The sequence below is a fragment of the Chiloscyllium punctatum genome, chromosome 33 (genome assembly GCF_047496795.1).
Source record: "Chiloscyllium punctatum isolate Juve2018m chromosome 33, sChiPun1.3, whole genome shotgun sequence".
In the NCBI taxonomy this organism is placed as follows: domain Eukaryota; kingdom Metazoa; phylum Chordata; class Chondrichthyes; order Orectolobiformes; family Hemiscylliidae; genus Chiloscyllium; species Chiloscyllium punctatum.
In genome coordinates, this window is record NC_092771.1 from 6,175,355 (window position 1) to 6,188,785 (window position 13,431).

Sequence of the window (13,431 nt, forward strand, 5' to 3'; positions counted from 1 at the left end):
TAATCAGACGGTTAAGAGGCGTTCTGGCACGCCCTGGAGAAGTTAGGACTCGACTCCACACCTCCTGACTTAGAGACAGGGACACTACCACCCCACCACAAGAGCCCTGCCAATTCATTCATTCATTTGTCTCCATTCTTCCTGCTCTGAAAGTGCTGGTTCTGGCGAGGGACAGAAACTCACCCAAGTAGCCATCAGTATCTGTACAACATTGTATTCCAACAAAACTCCTTGTCCTGATTATCCAAAGACAAGAGAAAGAGAATTGCATTTATTTAGCACTTATAATCACCACTGGACATTCCAATGCGCCTCAGTTTAATGAACTACCTTTGAAATGTTGTAGGAAAAGCTTTCACGATTGTATCAATGGGAAACTCCCTAATGTGAAACAAATTCAGAAATTGCTGGAGAAACCCAGCAATTCTGTCAGCATCTGGGGAGAGAAAATAGTTAACATTTCATGTCCAGTGACCCTTCTTCAGAAACCCACAATATGAGCATGACCAGATAAAGATGCTGATTTGGGATAAATGTAGGACACATCCCTTGCTCTTTTACCTGCACCATGGTATTTTAAAAATTTCATTCTAGGCAGAGAGTTGTGGGGGTAGCTTATCTCACCCAAAACATTTAGGATGACCAGACTTCCCAGTTTGGCCAAACAGTCTCTGCCCAGAAGGTAAAATAAGTAAAACTTGAGAATGACACAAATTGGCTGGACCAGTTTTGCATATATCCAGTACAACTGGCATATTAATTTCCAAATATTACTGTGTAACCTTTTGGGTCATTTTTCCCTCTGGACAGCTTTTCATATTATGCTTCTTTGTCTTGATAATTATCTAGAAATTATTCTCATGTTCAATGCATTCTGACCCATTCCTTTTTGTGATCTTTGTGAAATTTTGTCCTCTGTTTTGTAAGCACCCATCAAATTGCCTTGCATGCAGCAAACCTGTATTCCTTCTTCCCCTCCTGCCTACTTGATGTGTCCAAGATATTTGCTGCCACCTGTTTGGCACCTACACCTCCTTTGCTGAGTTGCCTTTTAAATGATTTGAGGAATTAGGTCACCAAATCTGGCTGGACATATCCTGCATGTTGTCATGACATGAACCCCCTTCTGTAATTGGCCATCAATATGTCATACATTGGGAGTCCCATAGCTTTTCAATGTTTTGACTTTTGAAAATTTGGTCACTTGCTTAGTATTGCACTGGAATGCCAAACTGGAATTTTGTGATTAAGCCTGGAATAAGGTCAGGAGCTTCAACACAAAAACCTAGTGACTTAGTGAGAGCCATGGACAACACCATATCCATGAATATGCAATTCCAGCAGCTTATTATCTTCTTTACCATCACTTGGTGCTGAAACCAATCACATCTGTCATGCCCCTGGTCAGTTAACGTGACAGAAACTTGTTTCAGGAATGAGAAACTCAGTTATGAGGGCAGATTTTAAAATTGGGGCTGTTCATCTTCGAGAGAAGAAAGCTGAGAGAAGATTTGATAGAAGGTTTTAAAACCATGAGCGGGTTGGGACAGAGTAGACAGAGAGAAGCTGTTGCTGCTCATTAAAGGGAAAAAGATGAGAGGGCAGAGATTTAAAATGATGTGCAAAAGAAGCAAGCGTTACGGAGGAAAAAATGTTTTCACAAAGCAAGTGGTTTGAGTATTGAGTGCACTGCCTGGAAATGTAATCAAGTCCAGTTCAAGTGAGGCTTTCAAGAGGGCGATGATTGATTATTTCGTTCAAAACAGTATTCAGAGATACAGGGAAAGATGCAGCGGATTAGCAGTACGTAATATGGCCAAATGGCCTCCTCCTGCATTGTACCAATTCTGTGTCTGTCAGAATACCCTCAGGCATTGAACCTTCTTTTATAAGGTCCCAAATTTTAATGCATTTTGGAACTCTTCATTGTGAATTTTAGGTTCTCAAAGTCTCAGTGTAACTTAATATTATACTAGTCTCTGGCTTAATATTATACTTGCTGAAAATGTAACTAACATTACACTGCCATGCTGAGTCTATTCTGATTTGCTGCAGAGAACATTGTTTAGGATGTAATGTTAATGCTTTTGGCTTCAAAAGACCAATTGTATTTTTCAAACAGCAGCAGGGTGTTCTGCAGGGAGCTGTGGCCAGCATTTCTGTCTCAAACTATTACCAAAAAATGTTTAGCCAGCTATTTATCACATTTGTGGCACCTTTTAGCTGCAATGTTTATAAACACAATGACCTTAAGTGTCCAAATATTAATTCATCTTAAAATACTTTGAGATATTGATGCTTTGCAAGCATCTTTTATGGTTTCTCCAATACAAACACATAACCTAATGGCCAAACAAAAACCTGCATGGTTTAGTTTAAGGAAAGAATTATACAAGACCTTCCACAAAGGTCTGAAAGCTCTGCACAGCCAATAATTTTGAAGATTAGTCAAACGCAGGTGATGCAATATTCAATTTGCAGATCACATAGATGTTGGGGAGTTAGGGGGCAGCATTAACATCCAGATAATTTATCTTCTTTGCTTGATGGACAACTATTGGCAAAGCTTCTTTGAATCATACTGTGGGATCTCTTATATCCTTCTGAGAGGGGTCATTCTGCACTTGTTGTCCCATATGATGGCAAATTCTAATGTGCACCTCCCCAACAATGCAGTTGGGATGTTTTTCTCAAGTCTCTGGAAGACTGGCTAACACCATATTATCCACTATTTGTAGACCACTTTTTTTCTACCTTGTTTCTCAATATAGATGCCGTGGTCTATAGGCTTTTAGGTTTTTGATTACAATCTGTTTGACAATGAGGTATATGACTGAATTGGGCTAAACTTCACCTCCTACTCCTTTCATGTTGTAAAGTAACAAAGAGAATATTATTCAAAGGCGGACGATATTCCAAATACCAATAGAACCAAACTCCTCAATATTATATTTTCTGAGCAAGCGGTGTCTGTCAAGACTCCAGAGGCAACCATATATTGCCACACGTTAGAACATCAGAGTGACAGACCTTGGAACATTGTACACTTTATCCTTTATTGCCTTCAAGAGTAACCTCAATGGGCAGAAAGTGAATTTTAGTTCTGAAGTGAATGTCTACTGTGAGAAATCCGATTACTTTTCTCCTGAGGATGTGTGTATAGGTATGTGTTTGGATTATTTAGAGAGATAAACATTCATTCTTTCATATGACCTACTAGATATATTAACCAGTTATAGTACCTTCACTAAATAAGTGTTGTTTTGACAATCAACCAATAATTTAATTTAATTTAATTAATTAACCAATAATTTAATTTTTATAAGATACCTGGTTAGTAGATGTTTTAGTTAAAACCTGATATGGAAAAGGTATTTAATTTAATTAGTCACCTCAATAACTGGGAAAAGTATTTTATCGATGGTGTGACTCATGGAATAGTGGGATAAGAGTTATGGTGCATTCCTCCAGCTTCTGTCATGACACACAAGAATAATTTTATCTTTGCATGATTACAGATTTCAAACTCAAAAAAAAGAATTAAGGTGCTTTCAATAATTTATGTGAAGCTTTGCTGTGCAAACTGTTTCCAAAAATCTAAAAATTAACTTAACAATGTTACAACGTTCATATGACAATTTCCAATTACAGATAACAGCAGGAAGGGTTTCATCTGCACCACGATGCTGTTGGTCTTGTATAGTTTCAAAGTGGCTCATGAAGAAATCAGTACACACAAAGAATGCAACGTAGATATCAATGACTGTAGAGTCCAGAAAACTGCACCCGATCAGCATCTTAGGCATTTTTCTTTTACAACATACTGTCAGTTTGTTTGAGGATTTGGGTTATGAATGTGGTGCCAATTTCAGCATCCAGTGGCTGAAATGAATACTTCAGGTGAGATACACTTATGGCATGAGGGTAAAATGAAGTGATTTGTTGCAAGTTCTATTTTTAGAAGCTTTTTTTAAAAGCAAAATGTCAGAGTTCCCTGTGGAATATGCAGGGAAAGCAATCTTAAAAGCTTCAGTATAACTGTTGGCATTGAACTAAAAGTTCCACAGGTTCTGCCCAATGATATGTTATGAACCTGGAGTCAGTATTGCATCAACTATTGTAACAGGGTAGTTTTCCCCATTTCTGATTGCACACAATCTTGAGTTGCTGTAAGAGCATTCTCTCCCCAGTCTACATGGAAACTCGGTTGAAATTACTCATGCAAATGGGGAAATAATAAAAGTAAATAAAAAGCAGGAAAGGCTTTGCTTTTCTCCACATGTTGTGCTTGTTTTCTGTGCGCACTTGGCCATTTAATTATATTTATTTAATTTAACCTCAGCGAAGGGATAAAAACATCAAACCTGGGTTCAAATGTAAGAAAGGGAAGACTGACATTCAGTCAGTCAATTTAGAAAGAACATCATTGTCTTCCCTCGATGAAAACCTGGAATCACTGCAAGGGAAAGAGAAACAGAGAATCCCAACAATGTGAAGGCAGGACATTAGGCCCACCGAGTTCACACTGACCCTCCAAAGGTTTCCCACCCAAAACCACCCATCCTTGTAGCCCTGCATTTCCCCTGGCTAACCCACCTAGCTGCAAATTCCTGGGCAATTTACCATGGTCATTCCACATAATCTACACATCTTTGGACTATAGGAGGAAACCGGCACACCTAGAGGAAACCCAGTAGACATGGGGAGAATGTGCAAACTCCACACAGACAGTCACCCAAGGCTGGAATTGAACTTGGCACTCTGAGATAATAGTGCTAACCATTGAGTAGACTAAGTATGTTCTACAAAACTTGAAGTGGACTGGTGGGAATTGACAGAAACAAGTAGCTGGTCCTCTCCAGTAATGACAAAACACCAGGCAGCTGCCCATATAAACAACAAAGACCATTTGTTCCAAAGAAAGTGTAATCTTTACAAGGACAATCCCCATGTTGGACAAGCTGTCAAAGGAAATAGTTCCAGCCCCAACTTTGGAATTCCTGAAGGCCCATTTACAGGTTATGTCCATTTCAAAGTTTCTCATCATCAGGATGATCATTTCAGTGGGTCATGCTCAATTTAGCTGGTGCTACCCACAGAAATTTGGCAGAAAATAGATATTAGTCTGTGAGGCTGCAACTAAAGCAGATAAAACGAGGTGAAGTGGCCAGATTTTCAATGCAGGGTCAGGAATCCAACACTCTGATGAAATCTGGGCTCTGACCCCCATATCCAAGTTGTGTCATTCTCATGGCGCTACTTCTGAAATGCAAATAGCTTCTTTGGCCAGGAACTGATTTTGGTGCTCAGTAAGTCAGAGGCTGAGGGGTGACATTATAGAGGTTTGTAAAATCATGAGGGCTGTGGATAGGGTAATTAGACAAGGTCTTTTCCCTGGGGTGGGTAGCCCAGAACTAGAGGGTATGGTTTAGGGTGGGAGGGGAAAAATTTAAAATAGACCTAATGTTTTCATGCAGAGGGTGGTGTGTATATGGAATGAGCTGCCAGAGGAAGTGGTGGAGGCTAGTACAATTACAACATTGAAAAGGCTTCTGGATGGGTATATTAATAGGAAGGGCTTAGAGGGATATGGGCCAAGTGCAGCAAATGGGACTAGATTAGGTAGGACATTTGGTCAGTATAGATGAGTTGGACCGAAGGAGTTGTTTCCATGCTGTACATTGCTATGACTCTCAGTGGCTTTGAGTTGCTGCAGAAGGTGGGATTGCCTCTCGACTATAAGCGATAGAGGGGTTGCCATGCTGCAAACTGCCTCTTGCCTTGCTGATGACAGCAGGCAGCTCCTTTGGGGGAACAGAGCCACAGACGAGACGGGTAGGAGCAGTGCTCATAGTGCTACGGCATAAATTTTAAAACCAATGGTGTGCAGTTTACCATGATCTCATGATGAACCCAACTAATGTGCACAAGACTGTTCGGGCTTTCCAGAAAAAGACAGTCACAAACAAAGAAGCTCTTAACGATCTCCTGACAGGGGCATGAACTGGCAGTGACTACATCTCCTGCTCCTTCCCCACCAGCCAATCCTTTGAAAATCTGAAACTGTCCTGGAGCCACCAGGATCCCAAAACAACCTCCAAGGCCTTGATTTTTAATTCCTGCCCACTCCAAGTCCTGGGCACTTTCAGAACCTGGCAAAAGATGTTCCAAAGTTTGAGGCCCAGGAAAGGTAAAGAATGACAGTAATGGGAAAGACTTTGGGGATAGTTAGTTTTCAGGAGCAAGGTACACCTTGTGCTACAGAATATTTAGGCTGCAAAGAGGAACTCACAACAACAACCTCTATTTATAAAGGACTTTTAATGTAACAATACTGCACCATGTGGCTTCCCAGAAATATCATAAAGAATCAATGTGCTTTAATCAGAGTAAAAAAAAAATCGGAACAGCAGTATTTATAGAAACAGGAAGAGGCTATTCAGCCTGTCAAATTCCACCATTCAGTAAGATCTTTTAGTGGGTGGGTAAATGGAGCTGAATTCACAAGATCAGCCATGATCTTATTGAATGGCAGAGCAGGCTCAAGGAGCCAGATGATAGATTAGAGTGGCGCTGGAAAAGCATAGTAGGTCAGGCAGCATCTGAGGAGCAGGAAAATTGGGCAAAATGTCTTTTTTCCTGCTCCTCGGATGCTGCCTGACCTGCAGTGCTTTTCCAGCACCACATCTCCAGCATCTGCTATCCTCACTTATACTTCAAGGAGCTAGATGACCTACTCCTGCTCCAAGTTCTTATGGTCTCATCATGGCTGATTGGTATCAGAACTTCATCCACTTGGATCTGTTATCCTCACGGGCAGTCGAAAGCAGTTTTAGCAGGTGCATATCTCACATCAGAATATATTACATTTCATCATTTTAATTTTTTTTGGTAAATTTGTGCTGGGGCCAACAACTGAGATCAGCTAACTCAACACAGGCAAGAATCAAACTGCAACCGTTGAATGGAACTTTAATGGTTTTGCTGTTACATTGATGACAATACAACTTCAGGGACAGAGAAAGGTAAAGTAACTGGATCAATCTAACAGCTTGCTTACAGCTGTGTAAGAGTTTCAGTTATTGTAGGAGGGATATAATTATGTATGGCTAAAATAGGCAACCTATATGAAGAAGAAATACTTTAGCAAGACAATGTTAAAAAAAACATATCAGTTTCATTTATTTGGATAATTTGTTCAACCCTTAGAAAAGAGTTTGTGCATGAACATTCCTCAATCTTTTGGCAAACCATCCATCTTCCCTACCCCACAGTGGATTGTACAATGGAACCTGTTCAGACCCAGTTCAGTGTCTCCAGTATCCTGCTGCCAACATGAAATGCGTTTGTCTCTCTTCTCAGTTCATGCTTAGGTTCCTTTTATTTTTCCCCACCTCTTCCCACCCTGGGGAGAAGGAGTTTAAAAGCATAGACTTCACCAGGTGGTGAAAATGTTCTCCAGCTTGAAGAGTTGGAAGGGGAATCCAGCAATCCGCTTCTCGAAATTAGTTCAGCCGTCTAACAAGGAAGAATTGGTGAAATTTGTTACTAACTGCTCTGTTGAAAGCACTACCCCCAACTGGGGCACAATTCCATGGATGCTAACCCCAGGTGGTCATTCTGCTATAGCCTGATAATCTTTGTGTTCTGCCCTTGAGCATCACTCAATGAACCTTGACTTTGACCTTTCCTTAATTTCTGCTATAAAGATATTTTCTATTTTTACCATAATTGCTTTTCTTTTCCATCATTATTTCAGCTGAATGAACAGTGGCCTTACTTTGACAGTTCCCAATAATTCTCTTCATCCTCATGCATGCTGTAAGCATTAACTTAGAAATAAAATTTTATTAATGTTTGCCTTTGTAGATGACCCAAATATTTGGCATCTTATTCCCATATTCATCTCTTTGCACAATTTCTTTTGTTCATAAAAAACCTCCAATTTATGATCTGTGTAAGATTAGTTATGGAGTTAACCAATATGCCTGCTACAAAAATTATGCTATTTTCCTAAAGCTACCTTTGTTTTGTAATTTGGAACTCCTTGTCAATTTCCAGACCGTTTGGTCCCACCAAGCTGTACAATGTGATCAGCACTGCCTGGGTGTTCTGACATCGAATATAGGATCACTACCAATATTAAATACATTATAAACCCAACCCCTGTTAAAAGCAGAGAGTTGCAGGACATCCTGCAGCAACTGCCATTTTTAAACCAAAAGGTTTGTAAACAAGCAATAGTCACTTGGAAGAATTTTAGATTTACCTGTTGATATTGGACTGGAATAAGCTCAGTATATTTGCTCGTCTTGTTAAGTGAGCTCGTTGATTGATGGGGGCCCGAGCTGACACCACGGTCAGCCCATGGCTCGGAGGGTTGATGACATTCATCTTCATGTTCCACATATTGGAGCCACTGCCTGTGGTGCTCATTCGTGCTGCATTCATTGGGATGTTGAGGCTGGTTTCACAGTCTGATGGCATGCTCTTGCTTTGGGACCCTTTTGACTCTGTCAGGGAGTTTTCTGTACAGAAACACATTGCAGTCAATGGATTCCATTCTCACCCTCCCTGCCCATCAATCCCCTTGCCCCTGTTGTACCCTGGCTGCCCTTCAGTGAAAGACTACCAATATGTTTTTTACTTAACTTTTATTTCTAACAGACAGAACAGTAATGTATACAGAATTGGTGTTCTCCAAAAGCATGTCATATTTTCCTCACTGAAGATGGTAACATTGGAGAAGGATGTATTTCAGTATCGAGGACACTTTACTGTAAAGATAGGAACATATAAGTAAGTGAGCTGGGTGGATAATATTGAGTTTAAAGTTATTAAGATTGAAACATAACGGATTTAAAACCGGAATTTCACCACATTGATGTGTAGTGTAAGAACTGGGAATTACTGCAATATAAATGGTAACATAATACAATAATGGGCTACATCAAAGGTTGTTTCTAACAAAGCTATGGCCTGGAGAAGGCAATGATAGGAAGTAAAAGTATGATGTGAAAAGCCATGATTTATCCTTCCTGGTTTGCAATCAGGTCAAATAACTGATTGGCCAAAAAATATCAGATGATGTGTCCAAAAGAAAACAGGTCAGAAAGAAAATGGTGCATGAAAGTTGCAACATTTTCACTCAGCCAGAAAGGCATTTAACTTATATCAGCATCCAGTGTGTAAATGTAAATTGAGAAGCCATTTTCACAGCTCCTTATTAAATCTGCACAGATCAGCTTACAATGAGAGGCTGATGTGCACTACGTTCAATGAGTCTTTAAAATCAATGTTGTAATTGCAACAGATGAAGTGAATCCACAGATATGCTAGAGACTTCAGCTTTTAGAATCTGTTAAAAGGGTGAAAAACAGCCACATTTAGTACCTTGCTAAAATGTCCTTCCTTTGTGCATGTCTAGGCAGCAAGTATTGGCAACAAAGTCTGCCCTTGTTCTGGTTTAATGACTAAACACTTGCACTTGTCAACAGGGGTCACTAGGATGACATCTGGAGCAGGATGTTTCCTCTCGTAATCCAATTCCCTTTCCAGGGGAAAAAGTGAAGACCTTGGGACTTATTTCCTTGGAGAGGTGATCTGATTGAAGTTGTCAAAATCATGAGGGCTCTGGACAGAGTGGTTAGGGAGAAACTGTTCCCTCTCATAAGAGGATTAAGAACTAGAGGGTATGGTTTTAAAGCGTTTTACAAAAGAGGCAAATGTAAGGTAAGAAAAAACGATTTCACGCAGCAAGTAATTTAATGCACTGCCCTGGTGTCTGGTGGAGGCAGGTTCAATTCAGGCATTCAAGGGGCATTGGATGATTATTTAAACAGAAACAATGTGCAGTGCTATGGGGAAAGGCAGGAGATTGTCACTAAGTTAAAATGCTTAGACAGCCAATGCATACACAAACGGCCCGCTTCTGCACCATGAAATTCTGTGATTTTAACACCCCAGCTGGGATTACCACAGACAGGAACTGTCTGACCTTCATCATTTAATTGCTATTAATAGACATAGAAAGTAGGAAGAGTGTGCACCACAGCAAACTTGGGGCTTAGAATGAAGTTAAGAAGTATTGGCAGTAGTAGTATTGTATACTATTCATTTACCTGTTTCATGTTCAATATTTGTTCTCTGGTAGCTGAGCTGTGATCTGACAATGTAATGAATTTCGCTAAGCCAGAGTTCAATGGAAAGGGCTCTCTCTTTGAACGCTTACCTATTTATTGGGTGGAAAGAGGCACATCAGGGCCACTTATAACAGCAGCTTCTTGCACTGAATCCAAGGACCATATTCAAAAATATAACACAGTTACAGGGTAGTGATTGAGAGCAGGCTGCACCATTAGTGATTTCTGGCTAACAGGGCAACACTCCACATTCCTACCAGCACTGCTGCTAAAAACAGCTAACTCAATGCTGACAGATTGTACCCAGGGACCTGGTAAGGATGACTGTAACTTACATCACACAGTGTACTCTCTCACCAAGATACTGCCTGGGGATGTTGAAACAAAAGTGCACTCTGCATATAACCTAGTCTGAAACAGATAACACAATTGCACACTTAACACTCCACACACACACATAGAAACAAAGACACATTGAGAATAATAGATCATTTTCTTACCGGGGTTTAGTTTGGCACTTGGTGAACGAGGATAAGTCATTCGTAACTCTGAAGATCCTGTAGTTCTTGACGTGACAAGGGTTTCAAATGACATTTGTATAGGGTTTCCTGCCGTCCATGTCAGACCCCTGCGGATGGGATAGCGATGGTTAAAGCGCTGAAGGGGGAGTCCAATTCCCAGACTGGGATTTCCCTTTTGACCGACGTGAACTGGAGCCTGGCCTCTAGGAGTCAGCAGTGTGGACCAGTTAATGGTAGATGGGTTGAAGATCCCTAGCTCGGATGCACTATTCCTTTCGAAAGAGGATAAGGGACCAATGTATGTCAATCCTTCCATCTCCTGGAAGGGTCTGTATGAGGTTTGGTAAACCAATGACTAGAAAGTTAAAGAAATATAGAAGATGAGTGATGACAAGACACAAACACAAGCTAGAAGAACCTTATGCTAAACCTAGACTATCTGTATATATCCTGGTTATATGTACACACCTAGGCGTTAATCATTATCTCTTATCTGATTGCCTCACCATGAGAGTGCTAACTCAGACTGATATACAGTTCAAGATATTACTTGTTGACACAGATAGACTGCGCATGAGGACAATAGAGACCATTGGGATAGAGCAGGAAAGTAAGGTTGGTGTAGAAAATCAGCTGTGATTTTTATTGAATGGTGGAAGAAGCTTGAGGGGCTGCTTTAATTCCTATTTAATATGGTCTTGTGACTCACCACTAATTTGTCAAAGTCACTGTAACAGTGAGAATCACACATTTATTTAAGCACCGAAGGGGTCAAAGGTAATCCAATTATATGGTCAGATAATATGTGAGACACAGGAATTGTGACGAATTTGACACATTTTTCAAAATCTGCACAGACATAATGAGACAAATGGCCTTCTTCTGTCCTGTAAGGTTCTATTCTATATTAAAATGTACAGATAGCTGCTCAAACAGGAAATTCAGCACCAGGCAGTGTAGGGAGCTGATATGGTTTTTGCTGGTCAGTCTCCTGCCTGACCCTTGGTTGTTCCAGTCTGCAGCTGCACCCATTATCAGCTTACAATCATAGAAACATTACAGCACAGTAGGCCATTTAGTGCATCTAAACCTGATGTTTCTCTGAAAAATTAACTTTGCTACGCGAAAGGGGTAGGAGTGGACAATATAGCCACTCGAGTCTGTTCCATCATTCAAAAAGATCATTTCTAATTGTCTACATGAACCCCACCTTCCAGACTTCTCTCAGTAACTCTAAATTTCCTTTGTGCCTAAACTATCCATTCCAACAAGAACATATTGAATTATATATTCTTACTCTTTTATGGTCATGGTCCATTTGAAACATCTGAGAATCCTTGGGTAGATTCATGCCACCAATCCTTCTTATTGGTATTGCTCTGAGCTACTGACACAATTTGAGAAATCATGCCCATAAGGAGATTTGGCAGAAGGTAGGTCCAATATTGAAAATAGTAATGATAGCGAGTTACATTACAGCTAAAATACATGATGGTCTACTGTGAGATATCACACTCAACTTAAAAACAAGTACATAATATAATTAGCATATTGCAACACTTGGACACACATTAGTAACTCATTAGAAAACTGGTTAGTTCCTCCTAGGAACAGTCTTTTATTTCCTTAAGAGCATGATATTGATTCACCCTTTCAGGTACTAACTGTTTAATATTATAACTTCCCCAAGCTCTTTTTTTGCTTCATAAAATTCTTTATGCAACTGTTTCAAATAAGTAGGTTTACCACTACCTCATCTCCTCCCTAAATGTGTGACTTTATAAATGGCTGGTGACTTGTTTGGTTTGAAAGTCTGCTGTTTGAGGATGAATAATTCATAGAAATACTAATGAGTTGCTCAATTAAAACCTTTGCAGACGACATCCTCTGGCACTGATGCCACTGTGAAAGGTTTTCATTTCTTTGGAGGATCTTTAGTTTGAGTCATGCCAGAGAAGACAGTTGTGATTGTGAAAGCAGTAATCTTCTCCATTTGACATAAAAATCTGCTCTCGCCATTGTTTATTTTATTCTTGTACTTATGGTTTTGGCTAACCATGTTATTTTACCAGATTCACTCAGAGAGTAGAAATGACTGTGTTGCTTTGGTACTGGTTCTTCAAAACAGATTGGCTAAATGAAGATCCACGACAAACTTTGGCAAGTGTGGTGTCAGGGATATCCAACATTACATTGTGAAGATTTATTCCATGGTTGGAAGATGACTGGATAATTCCTCCAAACTTGAGCAGTCAATAACATCTTCTGATCTCTCAATCATGAAGAGTTGTCCGACATCAAAGTAATTAATCTCAAGACGTGCCTACTTTATCTTGGGATTGGTGAACATTCTTCTGAGCCCTATGAAGTCCTCCTTCTGTTGAGCGGAGTTATGTTGATCACAGGTATTTAGTTTCTGAGCTAGTTGAGGTTTCAAGAAAGCATTCCTGCTTAGAAGTGAGAAGTGTTGTTTTTTAATACTGGTTTCAGTATTTTCAGAGCACTCTCAGCACTCCTTTGATTTTGAGCACTGCTCTGTCTGCATTTTACAGTTCTCTGTCAGTTGGTTATAATTTAATTCTCTTCAAAGGATTGTTTTTTCAGATAATACAGTAATATTTGCTCTTTATGTTCAGATGAAATTTGTTGGATGACCATTAACCAAATTATTTCTATTATAGCCGGTTCAAATGAATCACTTATCATTCCTAGAAAAGGTTGATTGATATTTTCCAAAGATGGAATATCATAAAATGTTTTCTGATGAA

At 39.9% G+C, this 13,431-nt stretch overlaps 1 protein-coding gene and 1 long non-coding RNA gene across 4 annotated transcripts in view; one reads left to right on the forward strand and one right to left on the reverse strand.

Moving 5' to 3' along the window:
* The window catches only part of LOC140458380 (uncharacterized), a 66,756-nt gene that overhangs the window by 9,061 nt on the left and 44,264 nt on the right, over positions 1-13,431 (forward strand). The gene's annotated exons all lie outside the window — the stretch shown is intronic.
* Positions 6,902-13,431, reverse strand: part of LOC140458376 (tubulin polyglutamylase ttll6-like) — a 56,621-nt gene continuing 50,091 nt past the window's right edge. For all 3 annotated transcript variants that reach the window (XM_072552835.1, XM_072552834.1, XM_072552836.1), the window contains 3 exons: positions 10,643-11,018; positions 8,270-8,528; positions 6,902-7,518 (listed from right to left, as the gene is read on the reverse strand). In XM_072552835.1, coding sequence (XP_072408936.1) covers positions 7,506-7,518; positions 8,270-8,528; positions 10,643-11,018 — 648 coding nt within the window. In that variant the 3' untranslated portion in view covers positions 6,902-7,505. The remainder of the gene's footprint in view (positions 7,519-8,269; positions 8,529-10,642; positions 11,019-13,431) is intronic.